The sequence below is a fragment of the Heptranchias perlo genome, chromosome 11, assembly GCF_035084215.1.
Source record: "Heptranchias perlo isolate sHepPer1 chromosome 11, sHepPer1.hap1, whole genome shotgun sequence".
In the NCBI taxonomy this organism is placed as follows: Eukaryota; Metazoa; Chordata; class Chondrichthyes; order Hexanchiformes; family Hexanchidae; genus Heptranchias; species Heptranchias perlo.
This window is the reverse complement of record NC_090335.1, coordinates 30,522,534-30,546,784: the sequence shown is the minus strand read 5'-3', so window position 1 is coordinate 30,546,784 and position 24,251 is coordinate 30,522,534. Positions and strand designations below refer to the sequence as shown.

Sequence of the window (24,251 nt, the reverse complement as noted above, 5' to 3'; positions counted from 1 at the left end):
TCAAACATGTTGATGGATTTTAAATCATATATTACAATGCATTCAATGCAGTCAACTGAATTGCCACTTTAAAAATGTAAGTTTAGAGGAGAAAATGTATTAAACTGACAACTGTATGGAAAAAGAAATTATGCTGCTTTAAATTTATGAAATATTAGCCTGTTCTGACTCAGATATTCTGATGTAAATCAGTTTATTATTTAAGTACTTATTGTAGACAACTATTAGTCAAAAACATAAAGGGTCACCATGGCCTCAATAATTTAGTGACATCACATTGTTGTCTGGATCTGCAATGCCATAGGTCCTCTGCACAGCCTCAGACATCCTTAAAGCTGTGGAAATTTAGAATTTACTTATTTGAAGAACATTTGCAAGCAGCAGGATGAGTGGGTGTGACAACGGAGAACCATCATTACATCCACCCCACCTTACATTTTTCCTAAGGAGAGTCCTTCACACACGAGTTCTTACTTGAGGCCATTCCAGTGGCTGTAAATCAATAAAATGGGCATTTTGTTTACTGAACAAGGTAAAAAGTCCAGAATTATTTGACATAAACATTGATTGTTGATAAAAAAAACAACAGAACAGTTGATTTGGGGAATCGTGCAAGAAAGTGAATTACTGTAGCTACAGAAGAAGTGCTCAAGCTTTTTGTCATCCTGGGTTGCAGAGGTGCATACCACAAGCCACATATAAAGTTCCCAGTAAATTACATATATATCTCAAACTTCTGATTTATGCAATCAATCCTTATTATTCTGATTTAGGATTTATCCACCAATGAGATAATAGCGCTAAGAACAGCCCTTTTCAAACCTCCAAACCCATCATTTTAAACAGAAGAAATCAATAAATAAGTACAAATAGAAATGAGTGCATGGGCTGACGGGCTGCAATAAGTCCATGGGCCATGATTTGAACAGCCCTGAGCTAGAGTGTCTGGATCACAAAGGAACAGGGCAACCGTCAACTTCAGGCAACCTCATTCTTTGATCAAAGCAAATAAAGAAAGCAGCCTCGTTAAAAATGTTGGTTGTGAAGAGCTGCAGGGATCATGGCAGCATATACTTTTTCCAAGATTTCTCCATGTTTATTATTAACAAAAAGGTATTCTATATCAGCCACTGTACATTCACCAGGCCAACAAGGCTGTCAATCACAATGACAATCTTTCAATTTTTCTCAGTTAGCAACATTGCTAACTGTTACAATGGGGGTCATTTTAACCTAACCCACTTGACAAGAAGCTGACGGGATTGGATCAGCCTCCCATGTTACAGCCCGCCCGATTTTACTCTCAGTTGACTTCAATAGAAAATAAAAATCAGTTGGGATGTAAAACGGGCAAACTGGGAAGGTTAGGTTAAAATCATCCCGTATATCTTTTTGTACAATTGTTTCAACGTACACAGTTCACAAAAAGTCTTTTTCTCCCTCCCTCCACGTTTGTGAATTGTGAACATTAAAATAGTGAACATTTTCAGGGCCAGAAATTGCGCAGAGAGACGAGACAGTGCTCACCGCAGCTCCTGCGAATTTAATTAACGAAAATACTCACTGCAAGCTCTGTGGCGTCCAAATGCTTGAATTTGAAGTTTAAACAAATTGTGTGCTATCAAATCAGCCTCTGCGCAGCGTGAGATGCCGCGCGGCTGGAGACGTCTATGAGGAGAAGGCACGCCCACAAAATCTGTGAGGAAGAGGAGTCATGCCAACAGATTCAGGCTGCATTGCTCAAGCAGGCAAGCAGACTTCATTCATTTAAAGTTAGCATTCTGGATGTCACTGCAAATAAAAAATTTAATTTTTTTTAATAAAAAGCCAAAGAAATAATTGAATTAAATTAAAGAGACAGAAGAGAAAAGTAAAAAAATGTATTTTTTAAATTTTTAAAATTTGTTTTCTTAATAACCAAAAATTATTCAAATAAGAAGTAATATGTGACTCCACATTTTTAATCGTTAATTTTTAGCTGTTCGGCAGTCATTAAGACTAACCGTGCTTTTAAAACTTAGTGTCGACCTGGTGTTTTTAAACATACCTGTTTGGTGGCATAATTAGTTACTTTCCAGCTGGGCAGTTCATAGAATCATAGCAAGGTTACAGCACCGAAGGAGGCCATTCAGCCCATCGAGTCCATGCCAGCTCTATGCAAGAACAACACAGCTTATCCCACTTCACTATCCCTACAGCCCTGCAATTTTTTTCCTTTCAAGTATTTATCCAGTTCCCTTTTGAAGGCCACGATTGAATCTGCCTCCACCACCCCCTCAGGCAGTGCATTCCAGATCCTAACCACTCTGTGTAAACAAGTTTTTCCTCATGTCACCCTTGGTTCTTTTGCCAATCCCCTTAAATCTATGTTCTCTGGTTCTTGACCCTTCCACTAATGGGAACAGTTTCTCTTCATCTACTCTGTCTTGACCCTTCATGATTTTGAACACCTCTATCAAATCGCCTCTTAACCTTCTCTGCTCGAAGGAGATCAACCCCAGCTTCTCCAGTCTATCCACGTAACTAAAGTCCCTCATCCCTGGAATCATTCTAGTAAATCTCTCCTGCACCCTCTCTAAAGCCTTCACATGTTTCCTAAAGTGCGGTGCCCAGAACTGGACACAATATTCCAGTTGTGGCTAAACCTGTGTTTTATAAAGGTTCGTAATAACTTTCTTGCTTTTGTACTTTAATGCCTCTATTTATAAAGCCCAGGATCCTGCATGCTTTTTTAATTGCTCTCTCAATCTGCCCTGTTACCTTCAATGATTTGTGTACATATACCCCCAGATCTCTCCGTCCCTGTACCCCTTTTAGAATTGTGCCCTTTAGCCTTTAGTGTATATTGCCTCTCCTCGTTCTTCCCACCGAAATGTATCGCCTCACATTTTTCTGCGTTAAATTTCATTTGCCACGTGTTCGCCCATGCCACCAGTCTGCCTATATCCTCTTAAAGTCCATCACTATCTTCCTCACTGTTCACTACACTTCCAAGTTTTGTGTCATCCGCAAATTTGGAAATTGTGCCCTGTACAACCAAGTCCAAGTCATTAATATATATCAAGAAAAGCAATGGTCCGAGTACTGACCCCTGAGGAACACCACTGTACACCGCCCTCCAGTCCAAAAAACAACTGTTCACCACTACCCTCTGTTTCCTGTTACTTAGCCAAGTTACTGAAAAAGCTTGTGCTTTTTCAATGATTTCTCTGATATCGTCGGCAAGCCACGAGGAGCAAGTTCACGATTTCCACGTTTCACTGTGCATCTACAAATGCGGGAACTTGCTCCTTCAATTCACCACTAACAACGGAGAGTACTGTTGAGCTCCTCCATTATTTCGGGAGCGATTTCTGGCCCATTGTATCATAAGTGCTAGCAATGACATCAATACAGCAAAAATCTATATTTTTTAAATGAATTTGCGACTGTTGGCAACACTAAATCCATCACTGTTTTTCGATTTCAACTATTCTTCCCATAAACAATGGAGTCATTGTTCCACCCTTGTGGTGGATGGCCTCATTATGTATTATGAATGGTATAGTAAACTATCGAATTCAGTAACGATTGGAGTTGAAGGCTTATGTATTCACATCACGTAGTTTAGTGAGTTTAGATAATGCCTCAAAAGAGAAGGGTTTATATAGCACTCCCTGAAAGCCAGCATTGTAAACACCTCAGCAAAGATTAAACTTGATTTGTCCAAAAGCATGAATTTGCTACATGCATAAAACACCTCCTGAAAGATTTTCAATTAGACCAAGGTTAGTGTTACGTGTGGCACGTTACCCTGGACCTTTCTCTAAATTGAATTCCCTTGCACAGAAAAATAAGTTTATATTCAAATCCTTTCTCCAGGCCCTCACACAAAATGTTCAAAACTATGTAGTTTTGTGTGGATATATCACAACCAGAAAAAAGACCTGACGTTGAAAGAGCTACACATTACTGAGTACAAAATAATGAGGATCGAAAAAGGAGAAAGACACCAATCCACAATACTACAGAGAGCACAGAGAGGAATTAAAAAATGCAAAATATGGGAGGAACGATAATCATCTCTCCACATACATTGATTTTCAAGCATGAAACTTTCCAGGTTCTCTCAAGATACCAACAGTAAAAGCCTACTACCGACGTAATAATAAGAAATAGGAGCAGGATTAGGCCATATGACCCCTCGAGCCTGCACCACCATTCAACAAGATCATGGCTGATTTTCAACCTCAACTCCACTTTCTTGCCTGATTCCCATATCCCTTGATTCCCTTAGCATCCAAAAATCTATCGATCTCAGGCTTGAATATACTCAGCGACTGGACATCCACAGTCCTCTGGGGTACAGAATTCCAAAGATTCATAACCCTCTATGAAGAAATTTTTCCTCATCTCGGTCCTAAATGGCCGACCCGTCATCTTGAGAATATGACCCCCAGTTCTCGACTCTCCAGCCAGGGGATACAGCCATATAATCATGACTGTTAGATTTCTCATCCAAACATACCTTTCAACAGTCCCATTTTAGTCAGGATGTTGCATCTTTAAACAGTACGACTGAGTAAACAAGCAACCTGAATTCTATCCCACCAACATTTTGGGAGTGTATGTCTCAATCTGGAATGAACAGCTATAAATCTGAAAATAACTGTGTACATATTCAATAACTAGCACATGAAGGTCATTAAGAAAAGGGATACAGCAATGTTCAAACTAGACTTCCACGAGGGATATTGTACGATGAAGGGGGGAAATTCCAACCCATGTCTTAAATGGAAGGCCAGGCAATAATAGCTTTTTCCTACCATTGGCAAGACAATACCTCAACTTTCAAGGCTTACTTTATTTACTGGCTTACATTTCGAGAATAGCAAAAAAGATAATATGTTTTGAATGATAAATATACATCTCACCCCATAGGTCAATATCAAACACCGACAACTTTTCATACATATTGTAAAAGATGCTTTTGCATTACAAGAGTGCAGCCAATGCGGAAAAGTTCCACGATAGATACCCCATTATCCAATTGTCAGCTGCACCTATTAGTATAAACGAACCAGCCTTGAACCAACAGCATCATTCAGTATATCATAAAATGTCAGGTTACAGCTGACAGCTGCAGTAAAGTAAACACAAACTGTGGGTCCCCGCGTTCATATTTGCAATCCAGTCATTGCATTACACAGCAAAGCCCAGTCAGTGCGAATGGCACCTGACTAAAAAGAAAAAAAGGAGAATGCCAGACAGAAGTCATTCACCGCTAAACAGGAGCGCAAGATTTAGCGAGAGTAAAAATCCTTACAGAATGTCAGTGTCACCTGCAGCTCAAATCACCTCCATCTCAGTGAAACGAGAATCTTAACCACAATGCCACCCCTACGACTTAATTATACTCTCAAGGTAGCTGCTATGCTGGATAGTGACAGATCAAAATGTATGCAGACTGTACATGCTTTATCAACAAGGTAATGGTTGTCATAGACATGTCTTCCCATTTGAAGCCTAATAAAAAAAAAAGTACATTGCAATTTGAACATTGAAATTCAACCTTGATGTTTTATTTCTCTCCAGCAAACACGAAAACTTCATTGAAATACATCCGTGCAATTGAGATATTCTTGCTGTTATCTTCCACAGCTACAGACCTAGAGGTCATTGCAACACCAAGTCTGCTAACAAAGAAGGCTATTAACTACAGTTGCACAAATATTTTCTTCTTTTAAAAAAAATCTTTCCACATTTTTCAGACACTTTTAGGAATATCTGCAGTTGATGATTTAGGCGTGGCAAACAAACAGGCAGACATTAAAACATAATTTAAACCCACAACAAAATAGGGCGGCTTTATTTCTTGAGCATCTGGTGCTTCACAAAACTATTACAAGGTAATTAGGCCCACTTGGGGCCAGCTGTTAAGGGATTATTAATGCACTGTGCTCTGACACAACTTCAAGATTGTATTTGAATTCAACTTTTAAAATTCTGAACTTTAAGCACATGGCAACATTCCAGCTGTACATCAGGTAGTTTACAAGCAAATGTCCACGTGCTTTACTGAAATTCAAGAGTGGCGGCTTTCTTTTAATTTTTTTCTTGAAAGGCCAGCACCTTATTGCATTAAATTTCTACCAGTCCAGTTCCACTCATGGCTCATTTGGCAAATCCGCTGTAGAACTCACCCATACAGGTTTGGTAGGTTGTTGGTTCAATTCCCAGTCTGTGCTGAGTTAAGCTGATCTTAAGCCAGGGTGGTTGTAGGGGTGCTGCAACTGTCCTCAGCACCCTGGGCCAGGGAAAGGGGAACAAAAGCAGCCAGGTGTTTACTGCTGGAATGCTACGCAGCAACTCACGCTGTAAAAGGAATCTTGGTGGATATCGGGTGAAAACGTCATTAGGCTCTTTATTTTTTAAATTCGTTCATAGCATGTGGGCGTCGCAGGCAAGGCCGGCATTTATTGCCCATCCCTAATTGCCCTTGAGAAGGTGGTGGTGAGCCGCCTTCTTGAACCACTGCAGTCCGTGCGGTGAAGGTCCTCCCACAGTGCTGTTCGGTAGGGAGTTCCAGGATTTTGACCCAGCGACGATGAAGGAACGGCGAAATATTTCCAAGTCGGGATGATGTGTGACTTGGAGGGGAATGTGCAGGTGGTTTTGTTCCCATGTGTCTGCTGCCCTTGTTCTTTTAGGTGGTAGAGGTCGCGGGTTCAGGAGCTGCTGTCAAAGAAACCTTAGCGAGTTGCTGCAGTGCATCCTGTGGATGGGACACACTGCAGCCACGGTGCGCTGGTGGTGAAGGGAGTGAATGTTTAGGTTGGCGGATGGGGTGCCAATCAATTGGGCTGCTTTGTCCTGGATGGTGTCGAGCTTCTTGAATGTTGTTGGAGCTGCACTTATCCAGGCAAGTGGAGAATATTCCATCACACTCCTGACTTGTGCCTTGTCGATGGTGGAAAGGCTTTGGGGAGTCAGGAGGTGAGTCACTCGCCGCAGAATACCCAGCCTCTGACCTGCTCTTGCAGCCCGCTTGATTGGCACCCCATCCACCACCCTAAACATTCACTCCCTTCACCACCGGCGCACTGTGGCTGCAGTGTGCACCATCCACAGGATGCACTGCAGCAACTCGCCAAGGCTTCTTCGACAGCACCTCCCAAACCCGCGACCTCTACCACCTGGAAGGCAAGGGCAGCAGGCGCATGGGAACAACACCACCTGCACGTTCCCCTCCAAGTCACACACCATCCCGACTTGGAAATATATCGCCGTTCCTTCATTGTCGCTGGGTCAAAATCCTGGAACTCCCTTCCTAACAGCACTGTGGGAGAACCGTCACCACACGGACTGCAGCGGTTCAAGAAGGCGGCTCACCACCACCTTCTCAAGGGCAATTAGGGATGGGCAATAAATGCCGGCCTTGCCAGCGACGCCCACATCCCGTGAACGAATAAAAAAAAAAAAAAATTTACGTGGCAGGTCCAGTTAAGTTTCTGGTCAATGGTGACCCCCAGGATGTTGATGGTGGGGGATTTGGTGATGGTAATGCCGAATGGAATGTCAAGGGGAAGTGGTTCGAGTCTCTCTTGTTGGAGATGGTCATTACCTGGCACTTGTCTGGCACGAATGTGACTTGCCACTTATCAGCCCGAGCTTGGATGTTGCCAAGGTCTTGCTGCATGCGGGCACAGACTGCTTCATTATCTGAGGGGTTGCGAATGGAACTGAACACTGTGCAATCATCAGCGAACATCCCCACTTCTGACCTGATGATGGAGGAAGGTCATTGATGAAGCAGCTGAAGATGGTTGGGCCGAGGACACTGCCGTGAGGAACTCCCACAGCAATGCCCTGGGGCCGAGATGATTGGCCTCCAACAACCACAAATGTCTTCCTTTGTGCTAGGTATGACTCCAGCCACTGGAGAGTTTTCCCCCTGATTCCCATTGTCTTCAATTTTACAAGGGCTCCTTGGTGCCACACTCGGTCAAATGCTGCCTTGATGTCAAGGGCAGTCACTCTCACCTCACCTCTGGAATTCAGCTCTTTTGTCCATGTTTGGACCAAGGCTGTAATGAGGTCTGGAGCCGAGTGGTCCTGACGAAACCCAAACTGAGCATCGGTGAACAGGATATTGGTGAGTAAGTGCCGCTTGATAGCACTTTCGATGACACCTTCCATCACTGTGCTGATGATTAAGAGTAGACTGATGGAGCGGTAATTAGCTGGATTGGATTTGTCCTGCTTTGTGGGCAGGACATACCTGGGCAATTTTCCATATTGTCGGGTGGATGCCAGTGTTGTAGCTGTACTGGAACAGTTTGGCTAGAGGCGTGGCTATTTCTGGAGCACAAGTCTTCAGCACTACAGCCGGGATGTTGTCGGGGCCCATAGCCTTTCTTCTATCCAGTGCACTCAGCAGTTTCTTGATATTACGTGGAGTAAATCGAATTGGCTGAAGACAGTCTTCTGTGATGGTGGGGATCTCGGGAGGAAGCCGAGATAGATCATCTACTCGGCACTTCTGGCTGAAGATGGTTGCAAAGCCTTCAGCCTTGCCTTTTGCACTCACGTGCTGGACTCTGCCATCATTGAGGATGGGAATGTTTACAGAGCCTCCTCCTCCCGTTAGTAGTTTAATTGTCCACCACCAGTCACGACTGGATGTGGCAGGACTGCAGAGCTTTGATCTGATCCGTTGGTTGTAGAATCACTTTGCTCTGTCTATAGCATGTTGCTTCCGCTGTTTAGCATGCATGTAGTCCTGAGTTGTAACTTCACCAGGTTGGCACCTCATTTTTAGGTACACCTGGTGCTGCTCCTGGCATGCTCTTCCACACTCCTCATTGAACCAGGGTTCATCCCCTGGCTTGTTGGTAATGGTAGAGTGAGGAATATGCCGGGCCACGAGGTTACTGATTGTGCTGGAATACAATTCTGCTGCTGCTGATGGCCCACAGCGCCTCATGGATGCCCAGTTTTGAGCTGCTAGATCCATTCTGAATCTATCCCATTTAGCACGGTGGTAGTGCCACACAACACGTTGGATGGTGTTCTCAGTGTGAAGATGGGACTTCGTCTCCACGAGGACTGTGCCGTGGTCACTCCTACCAATACTGTCATGGACAGATGCATCTGCGACAGGTAGATTGGTGAGGACGAGGTTAAGTAGGTTTTTCCCTCGTGTTGGTTCGCTCGCCACCTGCCACAGACCCAGTCTGGCAGCTACGTCCTTCAGAACTCGGCCAGCTCGGTCAGTAGTGATGGTGCTACCGAGCCACTCTTGGTGATGGACATTGAAGTCCCCCACCCAGAGTACATTCTGTGCCCTTGCTACCCTCAGTGCTTCCTCCAAGTGGTGCTTGGTCCGATGCCGGGTGGCCCGTCCGGTTTTATTCTTATTACGACTTATTGGAGCGAGGTTGTACAACTGAGTGGCTTGTTAGGCCATTTCAGAGGGCGATTAAGAATCAACCACATTGCTGTAGGTCTGGAGTCACATATAGCCAGACCGGGTTAGGATGGCAGGTTTCCTTCCCTGAAGGACATTCGTGAACCAGATGGGTCTTTACGACAATCCGGTAGTTTCATGGCTACCATTGCTGATACTAGTTTTATTTTTTCCAGATTTTATTTAATAAATTGAATTTAAATTCCCCAGCTGCCATTGCAGGATTTGAACTCATGACTCCGGATTATTAGTCCAGGCCTCTGGATTACTAGTCTGGTAACATAACCACGATGCTATCGTACCTGATAATTATTGCGTAATAATTCTAATACTTCAGCCGTGACGCCCTCACATCAAATAACCTACTGGTACTCACAGTCTAGACTCACATTTCAACAGCCATGTGAGTGAGGTACCAGAAGGCAACCAGCACCTGTAGAACTGTACCCAAGCATGAGTCAACGCCTTTTGAAAAGGAAGATAGAAAGTTGAGTTGGGGGAAATTGAGAAAAAAAAAACAAAATCCAGCTGCAAATGACCCAATTTTCTACAATAAGACTGATCACACAATATGTTTGCTTGTAGATGCAACTGGAAAATACAATAAAAGCTGAATGAAAAACTCTGACTGCTAGTTACCAGCTACCTCAAATCAGTAGATACCCTGGAGTTGAAAATATGGCTCATTTAATTTTGAAGCAATATTTATGCAAACTCTGTTGAGATGAGGTATGATTTTACTGAACAAAATTAGCATTAGGTAGTGTACCCTGGCTAGAAAAAAGTAGACAGGAACATGAGGACAGTCAGAATCAGCACATTCTCATTCGCTGGTCTTATTTTTCTCTCTCATCTCATTCACATTAACTTCAATCACACAAACAATTTTTTTCCAATAATTCTTCCATTCAGTATAAGCATGGCCTCAAATTCGCAGCTACCAAGGTCACAAGTGAGTGGTGGAGACTGTTCTCTCTGCCCAGAGTCACAAAGTAGTATCGCAGTGCAGTCTGTCTTCATCACCAACACTTTTCCAGGCAAGCAACACAAGCCATTCAAAACACCACTGTCCTGAGGTCATTTTCACTGCTGACAGCACCATGCCAACTGCCCATAGTTTATGCAGTCAGACAGTATTTTGGAACCAATGTTCACTGAATGAAAATCAGCTGATTCAAACTCCCACCGTAAATGGAGGATGGCTCATTAGAATTCTCATGAGCTTAGCCACATGACTTGTGCTCAGAAGAACAAGTCAAGGTGGAGACTCAACTTGCTCTCTGGTGCAATTTTTTTCAATGGATGACTGATCTAGAATTAACGTAATTCTGGTGGGATTTATCAAAGGGAAAATACTTATCATTAGAAGGGAAATGTTAAGGTGAATGACAGTTTTTGAATTCAGGTTTAACCAAAACTTCACTAGCTAGTTTCAGGACTTTGTGTAATAATTCTAATACTTCAGCACTGATGAATTGCATTCTCAGTTCTCTTTGACCTTGCGAGGGGAATGAGATAAAGGTTTTCGTTATTTCCGCTATTATTTGGTTTGGCATTGGATCGGGTTGCTGAGTGAGTAAATCATGGCTGACTCTACAATTCACAGAATCTGAATGCATAATGTCCAATACACCATACCACCACTGTGGGGTAGAAATTCCTCTATTAGCTATTTTTAGCTCAGTTAGCTTATTTTAGACCTGGTTAATGACTGTTGAAATAGCAAACAGAGGAATGTCACCCTAGTGTGTTAACTATATTCATTAAAGATAAGCAGCACAGAATTTCTACTTTTGTGAAATTGTATAATCTGGGTCCTCCCTTTATTCACCTGCATATATTACAGCAGGAATTATCACACACAACCAAGTAGGCGTTCAATCAATTGTCGTCTGAAACAACCCTTGCCAACAAATAGTGTATGAGAGAAACCTTGGCAGTTTCTTTTTACTTGATTGCCAAATGAAATCAAAATACAGTGGAATACCATTATGTTTAATAGATCAGGATGAACAAAACAAGTGCTTAGAATCAACTTTGATAGTAACAAACAGTGAAAGCAACAGTGTTGATTAAGGTCAGGAATGAATAAAGAGTTGATAAAAACCAACATGCTGCAGCTGTGGTTAATTTTTATTTAAACAAAATAAAAATGACGTTGTATTTAAGTCCGGACAATGACTTTATTTTCACCATATTTTAATTAACCGACAGGATTAATAATTTTTGGCTTTAATTGCAGTTACAATGAGAAAGAACGTGCATTTTTACTGCGTCTTGTGCAACCTAAGGACAACCCAAAGCTCTTCACAGCCAAGTGGAATCACTGTTGCTTTGGAAATAAACGTGGCAGTCGATATGCCTAAACTGTACACAATACTCTCGATGTGGTCTCACCAAGGCCCTGTATAACTGCAATAAGACATCGTTGCTCCTGTACTCAAATCCTCTTGAGCTGGAGGCCAACATACCATTTTCCTTCCTAACTGCTTGCTGCACCAGCACGTTTGCTTTCAGTGACTGGTGTACAAGGACACCCAGGTCCCTTTGTACATCAACATGCAACATAGCACAGGCCATTGTTATCATCACAGTTACAAAGACTGTGATCAGGGTTTCTTAAGACGTTGTAAATGATGAGGTGTCAACTCTGCCTCAGTGGTACCTCCGAGTCAGAAGGTTGTGGGTTCAAGTCCCACTCCAGAGGCTTCAGCACAGAATCTCGGCTGACACTCCAGTGCAGAACTGAGGGAGTGCTGCACGGTCAGAGATGCCATCTTTCAGATGAGACGTTAAACTGAAGCCCTGTCTGTCCTCTCAGGTGGACATAAAAGATTCCATGGCACTATTTCGAAGAAGAACAGGGAAGATCTCCCCAGTGTCCTGGCTAACATTTATCCCTCAAATAACCTCACTAAAAACAGATTTTCTGGTCATTATCACATTGCTGTTTGTGGGACCTTGGTGTGCGCAAATCTGGCTGCTGCATTTCCTACGTTATAACAGTGACGACACTTCAAAAGTATTTCAGTGGCTGTAAAGCGCTTTGGGGAGTCCTGAGGTCATGAAAGGCGCTGGAGAAACGCAAGTCTTTCTTTGAGGACAAATCTCAAGGGGCTCATTTTATTAGAACCTAAAGATTCAAGTATGGTCATACCAGTTTGCCATTTACATACACACAATTTATTTTTCACTAACCGAAGTTGTATCCACTTGTTTAGGTGACTTAGGGTATATTTTCTGCCATTTGCTCATTTTAACCAAAAAGTAGATAGGGTAAACTTTTTTTGCTAAAATTAGTGACTGGAAAAATAAAGACAGTTTTAGAATTTAATCCATAGTATCAAAAATATGAACGCATAAATTGCCAAATGACATAAGCAAAAGGGAAACATCAATAAGAACAAAATTAAGCAGTATATTTAACTTTGTGAGCATAGTACCAGAGGACATTAGAGCAAAATTAACAAACCCCAAGTGAGACCTCACCCATCTACATAGCAGATAATGCTATGTTGATAACACGGTTTAAAAGAATTATGTATCTGGGCTTGAAAATTACAGTATAAAGATAAGTACAGACTGAGATACTTAAGTACTCTATGGAATATCGTGACTCCTACATTGCCAGAAGCATAGAAATGCCACTTGTAGAAACAGCCTGTCAGCATTAAATAATTTAGCTTGTAAAATTAGGAAGGATTCTGGAGGCATTTCAGGGAGAAATTTCGCAGAACTTCTCCTCAAGAGTTTACATAAATGGAATAGAGTCCATGATCAGGAAATTGTAATTGTCTGTAGGAAGTGTGGACTTGGATTAAAATTGTCTTTTCTCATTCAGTATTTTCTCCTCAACTTCTGCTTTTGGGTTGCTTATGGACACATTGGGCCCGATATTAGCACCCGCTATCGGGTGCGTTCCTGGCGGGGGGGCTCCAAAAATCGGGGATTCCCAGGGCGGGTCGGGAGTCCGGCTCCAACCCGCCCACTTCCAGGTTCCCCACAGACACGCCGACGTGCGCGCGCAGCCCCCGCATGTGGGACTCCCGCAGGCAATTAAAGCCAGCGGGGTGCCACTTGACAGTATTTATCTTGCTATTTCAGGTCGTTTACAGACCTGATTGACCTGTTATATTAGGAGGGGTGGGATTTTACAAACAACTGGGATTGTTTCCCGTACTGGGGGAAACACTCCCAGTTCAAATGGACGTGTTGCAGCCATCAGCCTGTGGCAGCTGCAAAGGTCCATTTGACAGGTGGGGGGGCGGAGACCTTCACTCATTGCAGGAGGCCACTCTGTCACTTGGGACAAAGTTTGGCCTCCACCACCCTCCTCCTGACAATAAAATTCACCAACTTTCACACTTACCCCAGTGTCCAGAGACATGTACCTACCTTGCGGACTCCCTCAGATGTACATCTTCCGGATGGGGACCGCCATAGCTGCAGTCATGACCTCCTCGGAGGGTGAACAGCATCACCGGACACGCCGTCCACTTCTGACACGTGGAGCTCCACAACACAGTGCTGTGACACATCCACCTGCACAGCAGGAGGGAAGGCAACGGCAGAGAGAGATGCGTCGCAGGGGGCACTACCCTCGCCACAGAGTCTACAGACCGAGGCTCAGCTTCCTGGACCTCTCTGAGCAGCAGTGCACCCGGAGGCTCAGAGTCACTCGACATGTAGTCGTGGACATCTGCAGCCTCCTTCATGCCGAGCTGCTCCCGGCTGGCCCAAGCACCATCTTCTTACCTGTCGCTGTCAAAGTCACCACTGCCCTCAACAACTTCTCCTCCGCATCCTTCCAGGGTGCCACCGGGGACATCGCCGACGTCTCTCAGTCGTCTGCACAAAAGAGCCCTGCAAATACACCTGCACCCACTCTGCAGTGACACAATGGGTGGCATCAGGTGTGGGTCTTCATTGTGATCCTCAGGAAAGGGCATTATTGCATGTACCGGACAAGATTCGCAAAGACGTGGCAGTGGTGGTGACAATATAATATGTGATGTGAGTTGGTCAGAAATTAAATATAAGTAAAAACCATGACAAACCCTCAAACACCCTTGTGCATCCCCTTCATGCTCACGACACGTTTGCCTTACGCTGCCTACTGCACATATGTGATGCATGCCCTGTGGCTGCAGCACAGGTAGTGGCAGGTTGAGTGAGGCTGACCATGAAAGAGATGCACGAGAGGGTGAGTGTGAGATAGAGCCATGAGATTGTATGAGGATTGGGTTGAGTGATAGTGGTGGGATGAGTACTGGCGAGGTGAGTAAGTGCAGGTAAGATGAGGATGAGCTTTGAGTGGGTATGTGGGGTGATGTGACAGAGTAGTATTGGCAGTGCAGAAGGAGGTGTGGGGTGGGGGCAGTGATGTGGCAGACGGAGTGTAGGGGAATGAGTAAGTGTACTCACTTTGGCTGACCTACTTATGTCATTGCAGCGCCTCCTGCATTGTATGCAGGTGCGCGATATGTTGGTGGTGCTGGTGACCTCCTCTGCCACCTCGAGCCAGGCCTTCATGGTGGCAGAGGCAGGCCGCTTCCTCCCGCCCGCCGGGGGGGAAGATCTCTGTCCTCCCCTCCTCCTCACCCCATCCAGTCGGACCTGGAGTGAGGCATCATTAAACCTGGGAGCAGCCTTCCCTCTAGGCTGCTCCATGCTGTAATTTTTCCTATTTCTTGCAGCATCAGTCAGTGGAGGACTGCCCCTTTAAATAGAGCTCCTCCAGCTGACAGACCTTGCTGCGCATGGGCAGTCCGCCCAAAGCGCAGCTCAGCAGCGAGGAACCTGGAAGACCAGGTAAGTGGATCCAATTAGGCTGCGATCGCGCGCGGCGCAGACTGATTTCACCGGGCGCGCAATCGTCCCCCCGCTGCAAACCCGCAGCCCTGGTAATATCGAGCCCATTGTCACCATTCATGAAGTCATAACATTCTTCATAGCATTCTATACAAAATATCTTCAAGGTTACACCCAATCATTAAAGCAAGTTTAAAGCATAGTAGTTCGAAGAGACAGAAAATTATGGACTTTTGCGGTAAGGTATACATTCCCTTCACCCAGACAATCCAGCTCACAACAAATACAGGACATTGGTTCAATCGTCTGCTACAAACTACTCGAGTGACAGCACACGCTTGAATTGATAACACCTTCGTCATCTTTCCAAAAGTAAATTACAGAATGGGTTTTAATCACAATTCTCTCATGGTTCTTTTAGTTGAACTGAATTAACATAATTTTGGATATTAACCAGATTTACTCTGAATCATGGATTATTCACAGGCTTGCTTTACTTGAAAGCAATTACTAAATTGCTAACAAGTGGTTAAAAAAAGGTATTTCTACCAAATTTTTCAAAAAAGCAAAACATACATCTGTAGTGCAGAACTATTACCTTGAGTCCATGCTTTCAGCCGTGGCTCAGTGGTAGCACTCTCGCCTTTGAGTCAGAAGGTTGTGCGTTCAAATGCCATTTCAGGGACTTGAGCACATAATCTAGGCTGACATTCCAGTGCAGTACTGAGGGAGTGCTAGACTGTCGGAGGTGCCATCTTTCAGATGAGACATTAAACCGAGGCCCTGACTGTCCTCTCACGTGGATGTAAAAGATCCCATGGCACTATTCGAAGAACAGCAGGGGAGTTCTCCATGGTGTTCTGGCCAATACTTATCCCTCAACCAACACCTAAAAACAAATTATCTGCTCATTATCACATTGCCGTTTGTGGGACCGAGCTGTGCGCAAAATTGGCTGCCGCATTGCCTACATTACAACTGTGAATACGCTTCAGAAGTACTTCATTAGTTGTAAAGTGCTTTAGATAGTATCACAGCTACAGCATCACCAGTCTCTCCCATAAGTGGATAGCATGTCCCTTACAATCAGGAGTTCACCCTTTCATACACAATATCTAGTCATGTGATAATGTGACCCAGGGGTCATAACAATTAACATCTTTTGTTATGTTAACTAGATACTATCATTTTGCACGTACCCAGACAAGCATTTCTCCTATCTTCCAGAAGTTAATGTGTCAGGTCAATGACCCTTCGGCAGAAAGTTTCTGACGAAGGGTCATTGACCTGAAACGTTAACTCTTTCTCCACAGATGCTACCTGACTTGCTGAGTATTTCCAGCATTTTCTGTTTTTATTTCAGATTTCCAACATCTGCAGTATTTTGCTTCTGATGAGCATCCGAGTGAGGTGAGGTCAGTGTTATAGCCAATAGGCCAACAATTGTCAGATTTTAAAATGTTTTCATTTTTGTTTTAAAATTGTCTCCAATATAAGTATCATTACCCTCTAAACTCTCATTTTTTTTAAACATTCTGTAATTGGTCTCCATAGGCTAGCCTCAATTATGAGCATAACTGTCAAAGTTTGGAACACACTACACCATCACCAATTTGATGACCAAGTGACCATAATGGGCCTATTTGGCATATTTTCCTAGAATCAAGTATAACCCAATTCAAGTCACTCCACCATTGGCAGGACCTTTAAACACAACAGCAGCATGTTCGGTGCTATGTCTTGTGTGCTGCTAAATGTTATGCATGCCCTTGCCATCAGGCAGGTAATGAAGATGTTAAAATTCACTGACAGTTCAAGTGAGTAATGCAGCTGTCTTCCTCGGCAGTATATTTGTGCCGATGTTTCCCGGTCAGTCTCGCGATGTAAATGTATTTGTTGACTGTACTGGTTTAGAGATCAGTATAGACAACATGGGTGGATCATGCAGAATCTCTGTCACAGCACTGTGCTACCACAACATGTTTCTTAACACTGTGCTGCCAGAAGGTCTTATAAAAATATTTCCAGCTACAAGAAGGGAATGGAGCCTAGAAAAAGGCTGCTGCACGAAGTGTTAAATATTCAAATCTTTGATTTAGCACACCACTCCATCAAATTAAACCGAGATTAATTAGCACAAATATGTATCGTGCCCATATCCAGAGGTTCCCAAAGAATACAACTTATACATTCACAGCACATAAGAACATAAGAAATAGGAGCAGGAGTAGGCCAATCGGCCCCTCGAGCCTGCTCCGCCATTCATTAAGATCATGGCTGATCTGATCCTAACCTCAAATCTAAATTCATGTCCAATTTCCTGCCCGCTCCCGGTAACCCCTAATTCCCTTTACTTCTCGGAAACTGTCTATTTCTGTTTTAAATTTATTTAATGATGTAGCTTCCACAGCTTCCTGGGGCAGCAAATTCCACAGACCTACTCCCCTCTGAGTGAAGAAGTTTCTCCTCATCGCAGTTTTGAAAGAGCAGCCCCTTATTCTAAGATTATGCCCCCTCGTTCTAGTTTCACCTATCCTTGGGAACATCCTTACCGCATCCACCCGATCAAGCCCCTTCACAATATTATATGTTTCCATAAGATCGCCTCTCATTCTTCTGAACTCCAATGAGTAGAGTCCCAATCTACTCAACCTCTCCTCATATGTCCGCTCCCTCATCCCCGGGATTAACCGAGTGAACCTTCTCTGTACTGCCTCGAGAGCAAGTATGTCTTTTCTTAAGTATGGACACCAAAACTGTATGCAGTATTCCAGGTGCGGTCTCACCAATACCTTATATAACTGCAGCAATACCTCCCTGTTTTTATATTCTATCCCCCGAGCAATAAAAGCCAACATTCCGTTGGCCTTCTTGATCACCTGCTGCACCTGCATACTAACCTTTTGATTTTCTTGCACTAGGACCCCCAGATCCCTTTGTACTGCAGTACTTTCCAGTTTCTCGCCATTAAGATAATAACTTGCTCTCCGATTTTTCCTGCCAAAGTGCATAACCTCACATTTTCCAATATTGTATTGCATCTGCCAAATCTCCGCCCACTCACCCAGCCTGTCTATATCCCCTTGTAGGTTTTTTATGTCCTCCTCACTCTCTACTTTCCCTCCCATCTTTGTATCATCTGCAAACTTTGATACATTACACTCGGTCCCCTCCTCCAAATCGTTAATATAGATTGTGAAGAGTTGGGGACCCAGCACCGACCCTTGCGGAACACCACTGGCTACTGGTTGCCAGTCCGAGAATAAACCATTTATCCCAACTCTCTGCTTCCTGTTAGATAACCAATCCTCCACCCATGCCAGAATATTACCCCCAATCCAGTGATTCTTTATCTTGAGCAATAATCTTTTATGTGGCACCTTGTCGAATGCCTTCTGGAAGTCTAAATACACTACGTCCACTGGTTCCCCTTTATCTGCCCTGTACGTTATGTCCTCAAAGAACTCAAGCAAATTTGTCAGACATGACTTTCCCTTCGTAAAGCCATGCTGACTTTGTCCTATTAAATTATGTTTATCCAAATGTTCTGCTACTGTCTCCTTAATAATAGACTCCAAAATTTTACCCACCACAGATGTTAGGCTAACTGGTCTATAATTTCCAGCCTTCTGCCTACTACCCTTTTTAAATAAGGGTGTTACATTAGCAGTTTTCCAATCTGCCGGGAGCTTTGCCGAGTCCAGAGAATTTTGGAAAATTATTACCAAAGCATCCACAATCCCTACTGCCACTTCCCTCAAGACCCTCGGATGTAAGCCATCAGGTCCAGGGGATTTATCCGCCTTGAGTCCCATTAATTTACTGAGTACCAATTCCTTAGTGATTTTAATCGTATTTAGCTCCTCCCCCACAGAGCCCCCTGTTTGTCCAGTGTTGGGATAGTCTTAGTGTCCTCTACCGTAAAGACTGAAACAAAATATTTGTTCAGCATTTTTGCCATCTAAATTTTGCATGGATCATACAGGTTTATATCCTGCACAGCTAAAGATTATGAGTTCAACTGGAGTTTACAAACTAAAGTGCGCCAGCACATTTTGATATTGGAGATGTTCAGAAGAGCATTTCTTCATAAATGTACTCCGCCTATTGCTGCTGGCCACTGGCATTGTAAACGGCTGCTCTAAGATATTTGAATGATTATTACCATTAAAATGTAAAATGTCAAAGCTATTTCCATTTTTAGAAACCATATCAAAAAGATATACTTGCATTACAAAAGGTACAGAAGTGAACAAGACTGATCCCAAGTGTAAAGAGGATGATCTGTGAAGAAAGATTAGAGAAGCTTAAGCTTTACAGTCTAGAATGACGATGGTTAGAGGAGAGGAAATCTCATCAAAATGTCTAAATTATTAAAATGGTACTGATAAAGTAAACTCAAGATTATTATTTCAGGTATGCCAAGCAAGTAGGATCAGAGGACCTAAAAAGAAATTAATCTATTCAAAAGAACAAAAAATGAATGGAATGATCGACCAAGCAAAGTAATAGCCGCAAACACATTGGGGTTATTCTAAATACAATTAAATGCCCAGATGGCAGAATTATGCACTGCAGGGATAAGCTTTGCTGACAAAAAAAGGTCTTTTGTCAAAGCTGAGTTTTCTTATGCTCCTAAGAATACTCAAAAACCCAATGGGAATCGGAATAAATACATTTAAATATGGCGCTTTCATTCAATTGTTTTTCTTTCCTATTGAGGGAGAGAGGTTAACCCTTGGTTGCCATTATATAATAAACAAGTGCAGTTATTTTAACAAAACCAGAGGGGGAATTGTTGGAAAAATTATATTCCATGGGGTTGGGAAACCTGGCAGTGAAAGGGAGGCGGGAGCTGCCGGCTCCACAAGCTGAGTGCCTTTTCTCATTACTCCTTGTGGGCCAGGAGAAGCAGGCATGCTCCCCCCGGCCCTTCAAGGAAGCCTTCAGCGTCTCCCCTGCCGGTTGCGGCCTCTGTCCCCCCGCTCCACACACCCCCCCACCCCCCCCCCCAACACCCATTTGCCGACCTTTCTCTCTCCCAATTGCCGAGGACCGTCCCTAAGGGTTCCCGGCTGCGGCTTCCTGCCGCTGGTTTTCCCTCCCGGCTGCTGATCAGATTGTCAATTTGGCTGACTGCCGGGAGGCAAATGGAACATGAAAACGATAATGAGGTCCTGCCGCTAAATCCGGCAGGACCTCCCGTCCCCAGCTTTGCCAGACTCTTAGGCCGTTTTAGCATCCCCCACATCCTCCCCGCCAGTAGCAGAGCCAATGTGTCAAATTATTTTCACCTTATTATTCAATATTGATACAAAATCCAACATAACTGAAATGTTTTAATACTGTTTGCTAATATTTATGTTTCCATTAACAGCAGAGTAAAAAGAAGCCAGAAGTACCACAGGGTGCTCACATTTCTACAATTACGATACAAGCAGAATCGCAACCACAGTGGGATTAAAATTAAAGCCGTGTAATCCATGAATTGTAGTTAATACTGAGGCAGTGTACTTAATTTAATCAAACAAAAGGAAAAAAATCCAGTCTACAATTATGTATAATTACTTAGATATGGTAATGTAAAAAGTTTCCTCTAGTTATTATAGCTATATAGCGGTGATAGGTTCCAATCTGACGATAGCATATGGTGCAGTAGAGAACAGATTTAGAAGCAATTGTAATGGGTGATTTTCTGATGTATTATACAGAGTTGATTATGGGACATTCATCTACTGACATCATTATGATAACATTAAATAATTGCATCAGTGTTAAAAGCTCTAATAAAATATAAGCTTCGAAATTACTATGAATATCATCATCCAAATACTTAATATGCTTACACCACATTCTTTTCTCCACTAAATGGCTTAACACCTCTATCAAAATATTGGAGAGGGTAACTAGACCCAAGCATTTGTGCAATAACATTTCTCATAGTAACTTTAAGGCTATAATTATCATTGCAAGTTGTTGTAGAGATCGGAATTTCTAAATGATTGGGATTAATTTGAGGGAATTTCTTGACAAAGTGGATCATTCTCATCCTTCCCGTACAATACGTGTTTAGTTCTAAATGAATAATTTTACTATTTATATGCTTATGAGTGCCATTTGAAATACCACTGTTATACTGCACTGAGCGCCCATTTAGAAATTTGTAGAGAAGATATTTTTAAAGGCTTGTTAATCAAATACAACACATCATGCGACTTAGGAATTTGTTTCGAAAAGTAAAATGAGAGACTTTGTGATACTCAGCAATACTAGTGGGACTTGGCACAAGTAGAGTATTGAGTAGCTGGAATGATTTATGAAATGATTGTGGCCTCAAGTGCTGCAATACCACTTTTCACAGGACCACTTTCATCCAGAGAAGCATCAGGAGTCGGCCGGCAGAAATGATAAAGAGTGGTGGACATACAATAGTAAAAAAATACAATGCATTCATCAAATAGAGGTATGGGTTCAAGAGAAGAATCCCATAGACTCGAAGAATGGTCTCATGACAAAGTTACCAAAAACTGGTGATCTGTCACACCAACATGAGGGGAAAGGCTCGACACCATACTGCTGAATCGAAGTGGCAAGATTGTAGATTAGAGAATGTGTTAATTGCAGTCTGGAATTCGAAACAGAAAATCATGTTACAATCATTTTCTGACATGTGCACAGTGGGCCCCACATTTATAACATTTAAGTACTGCAATATTTGACATTTCTCTCTTAAAATGTGTCAAAGACAACTTTTACAATGAAAACAATGTAATTTTTTTTAAAAACATACCTTCTGTTGTGCTAATGATTATTATTTAAGGCAAAGGCTGGAAGTTTATTTTTGATTGCAGCCACAACTTGCATTATAGTGCCTTTAATATTGAAAAGCATTCCATGGTGTTTCAAAGAAAAAACATGTACCCTGAGCTGAAGGAGATATTAGGAGGGTGCAAAGCTTGGATGTTATGAAGAGTTTTAAGAGGAGGGGGCAATGGAGAGGCAGAAGGGGCATAGGCTCCCCTCTCAGTTGGTTGCAAGGGTGTGCAGTCTGACCTGGCTCTTAATGGACATAGGTAAAGGCACAGCTGCCAATGGTGGGCAGAATATACGAGGAGCCAGAGTCAGAGGAACGGTGATTAGAGGTTTTAGCACTAGAGAAGGTTACAGAGATATAGAAGGGCGAGATCATGAAGGGATCTAAACAAATGGATGAGAATTTTAAATGAGGCATTTGGGCGGCCGCGAGCCAAAGTTCCTCCAATTCTGGCCTCTTTTGCAACCCCAACTTCCCTCGCCCTACCACTGGTGGCCCGAAGCCCTAGAATTCCCTCCCTCAGCCTCTCTCTTCCCCTTCAACACACTCCTTAAAATCTACCTCTTTGACTAGGCTTTCAGTCACCTGTCCTAATGTCTCCTTCTTTGACTCGGTGTCAACTTTTGTCTGGTTGCACTCCTGCAAAGCACCTTAGGTCGTTTTTACTATATTCAAGGCACTATATAAGTGCACGTTGTTGTTGTTGTAAGTCAGCAAGGACAGGGGTGATGGGTGAACGGGCCTTAGCACAGGACAGGATATTGGATGAGCTGAAATTTACAGAGGGCGAAGGATGAGAGCTTGCCAGGAGAACATTGGAATAGCTGACCCTGAAGATGACAAGGACACGAATTAGGGTTTCAGCAGCAGATGGGCTGAGGCAGGGTCAGAGTCAGATGTTGTTGTGGAGGTGCCCATCTTATTCTAATAAAATAAACGGAGGAAAAACTGTTTGGATGAATAAGGATTTAGGTGTGAAGGTGTCAAGCATAAAATAAAGCAAAGGGCACGTTGATCTAACTAACAGGCATGCAGAATCCCATGGTTTAAAATACAGGTGAGATTCCAATTTTGTAAAAGTTATTCACACAGTAGTTCAAAGGTAACCTGTTACTAATATTTTAATCTCCTAAAAATGAAATGTCAACTGGTCTTTTACCATTATTTGTTTTCCATTTAGCCACTGTCACATATTTTGGTATAAGTGATATATGATTATATGTGTAATACGTATTGCCCAAAGCATGAAGCCTCTGAAGTATGAGCCCAGTCCCACTTTTTTTGGGTTATTTTTAACTGCAAATTAATGGCGTACATCTTAATCTTGCTATTCAGGTTGAAGGATAAGAAGTATTTTGAGCCTTGCTGAACTGCTGCAGCAATGACGGCTGACTAAGTAGCCCCCGGGTTGCAAATCAACACAACTCTTGACAAGAACTGAGCAGGACTGTATGGAACTTAACCCGGATACCTAAATCAGACTCACTAATTTCAAAGCAGATCGACTACCAAGTGCAAATTGGTAGAGCTTTGCAATAATCTGTGACAAACTGCAGATTCTTCCAATCTTTTTTTACATTAAGCAAAGCTTTATCTCTGCATCTCGATTCTTTCGCAAGAATAATTATCTGCTCATTTCACAAGTTTTCATCAAGTATTTGTAACTGGTTAAAAACATTCAAACTATTTTACAGTAAAGATGAACAATTCATGTCTTCCAGAAAGTAGTTTGCAACCATTGAGAGGCATTTTAATAGTTTGTATGTCATTTTGTGTCAAGTCAAATTACAAAACAACTTCCAGAAACATTAGTTTTCAAGTCCCCATGAGGCTCCAGTCCTGCAGACGCACAGTTAATAACTAAAATTTTGATTTTGTGTTCCAAAGGCTGTCAAATCTTATCTGCAAATTTACTTACCAGTCGCGCTCTTATACATTTCAAATCCTTCAGCCTGCCACTTCCTCCCTCACTACCTTCGTGACGGCTTCCCCTTGATGATAGTCCTCTTTACCTAACACATTCCATTAGCTACCATGGACCTGAAGGGAGGGCAGATGTCAAATAAAGCTTGTTCAACACATGGTGTATCAAATGGTCGAAACCAGGAGAAAAAAAACCCGATATATTCAGGCAAAATATAACGTCCTACTTTATGTAAGTCATACTGTCCTATGCAG

At 42.9% G+C, this 24,251-nt stretch overlaps 1 protein-coding gene across 13 annotated transcripts in view; it reads right to left on the bottom strand.

The window, feature by feature from the left end:
- The window catches only part of dmd (dystrophin), a 1,591,310-nt gene that overhangs the window by 1,314,348 nt on the left and 252,711 nt on the right, over positions 1 to 24,251 (bottom strand). For 2 of the 13 annotated variants that reach the window (XM_067992788.1, XM_067992792.1), the window contains exon 1: positions 23,992 to 24,032. The exons of the other annotated variants lie outside the window; for them this stretch is intronic. In XM_067992788.1, coding sequence (XP_067848889.1) covers positions 23,992 to 24,010 — 19 coding nt within the window. In that variant the 5' untranslated portion in view covers positions 24,011 to 24,032. Of the gene's footprint in view, positions 1 to 23,991; positions 24,033 to 24,251 lie in introns of those variants that run through there. 13 annotated transcript variants of the gene reach the window in all.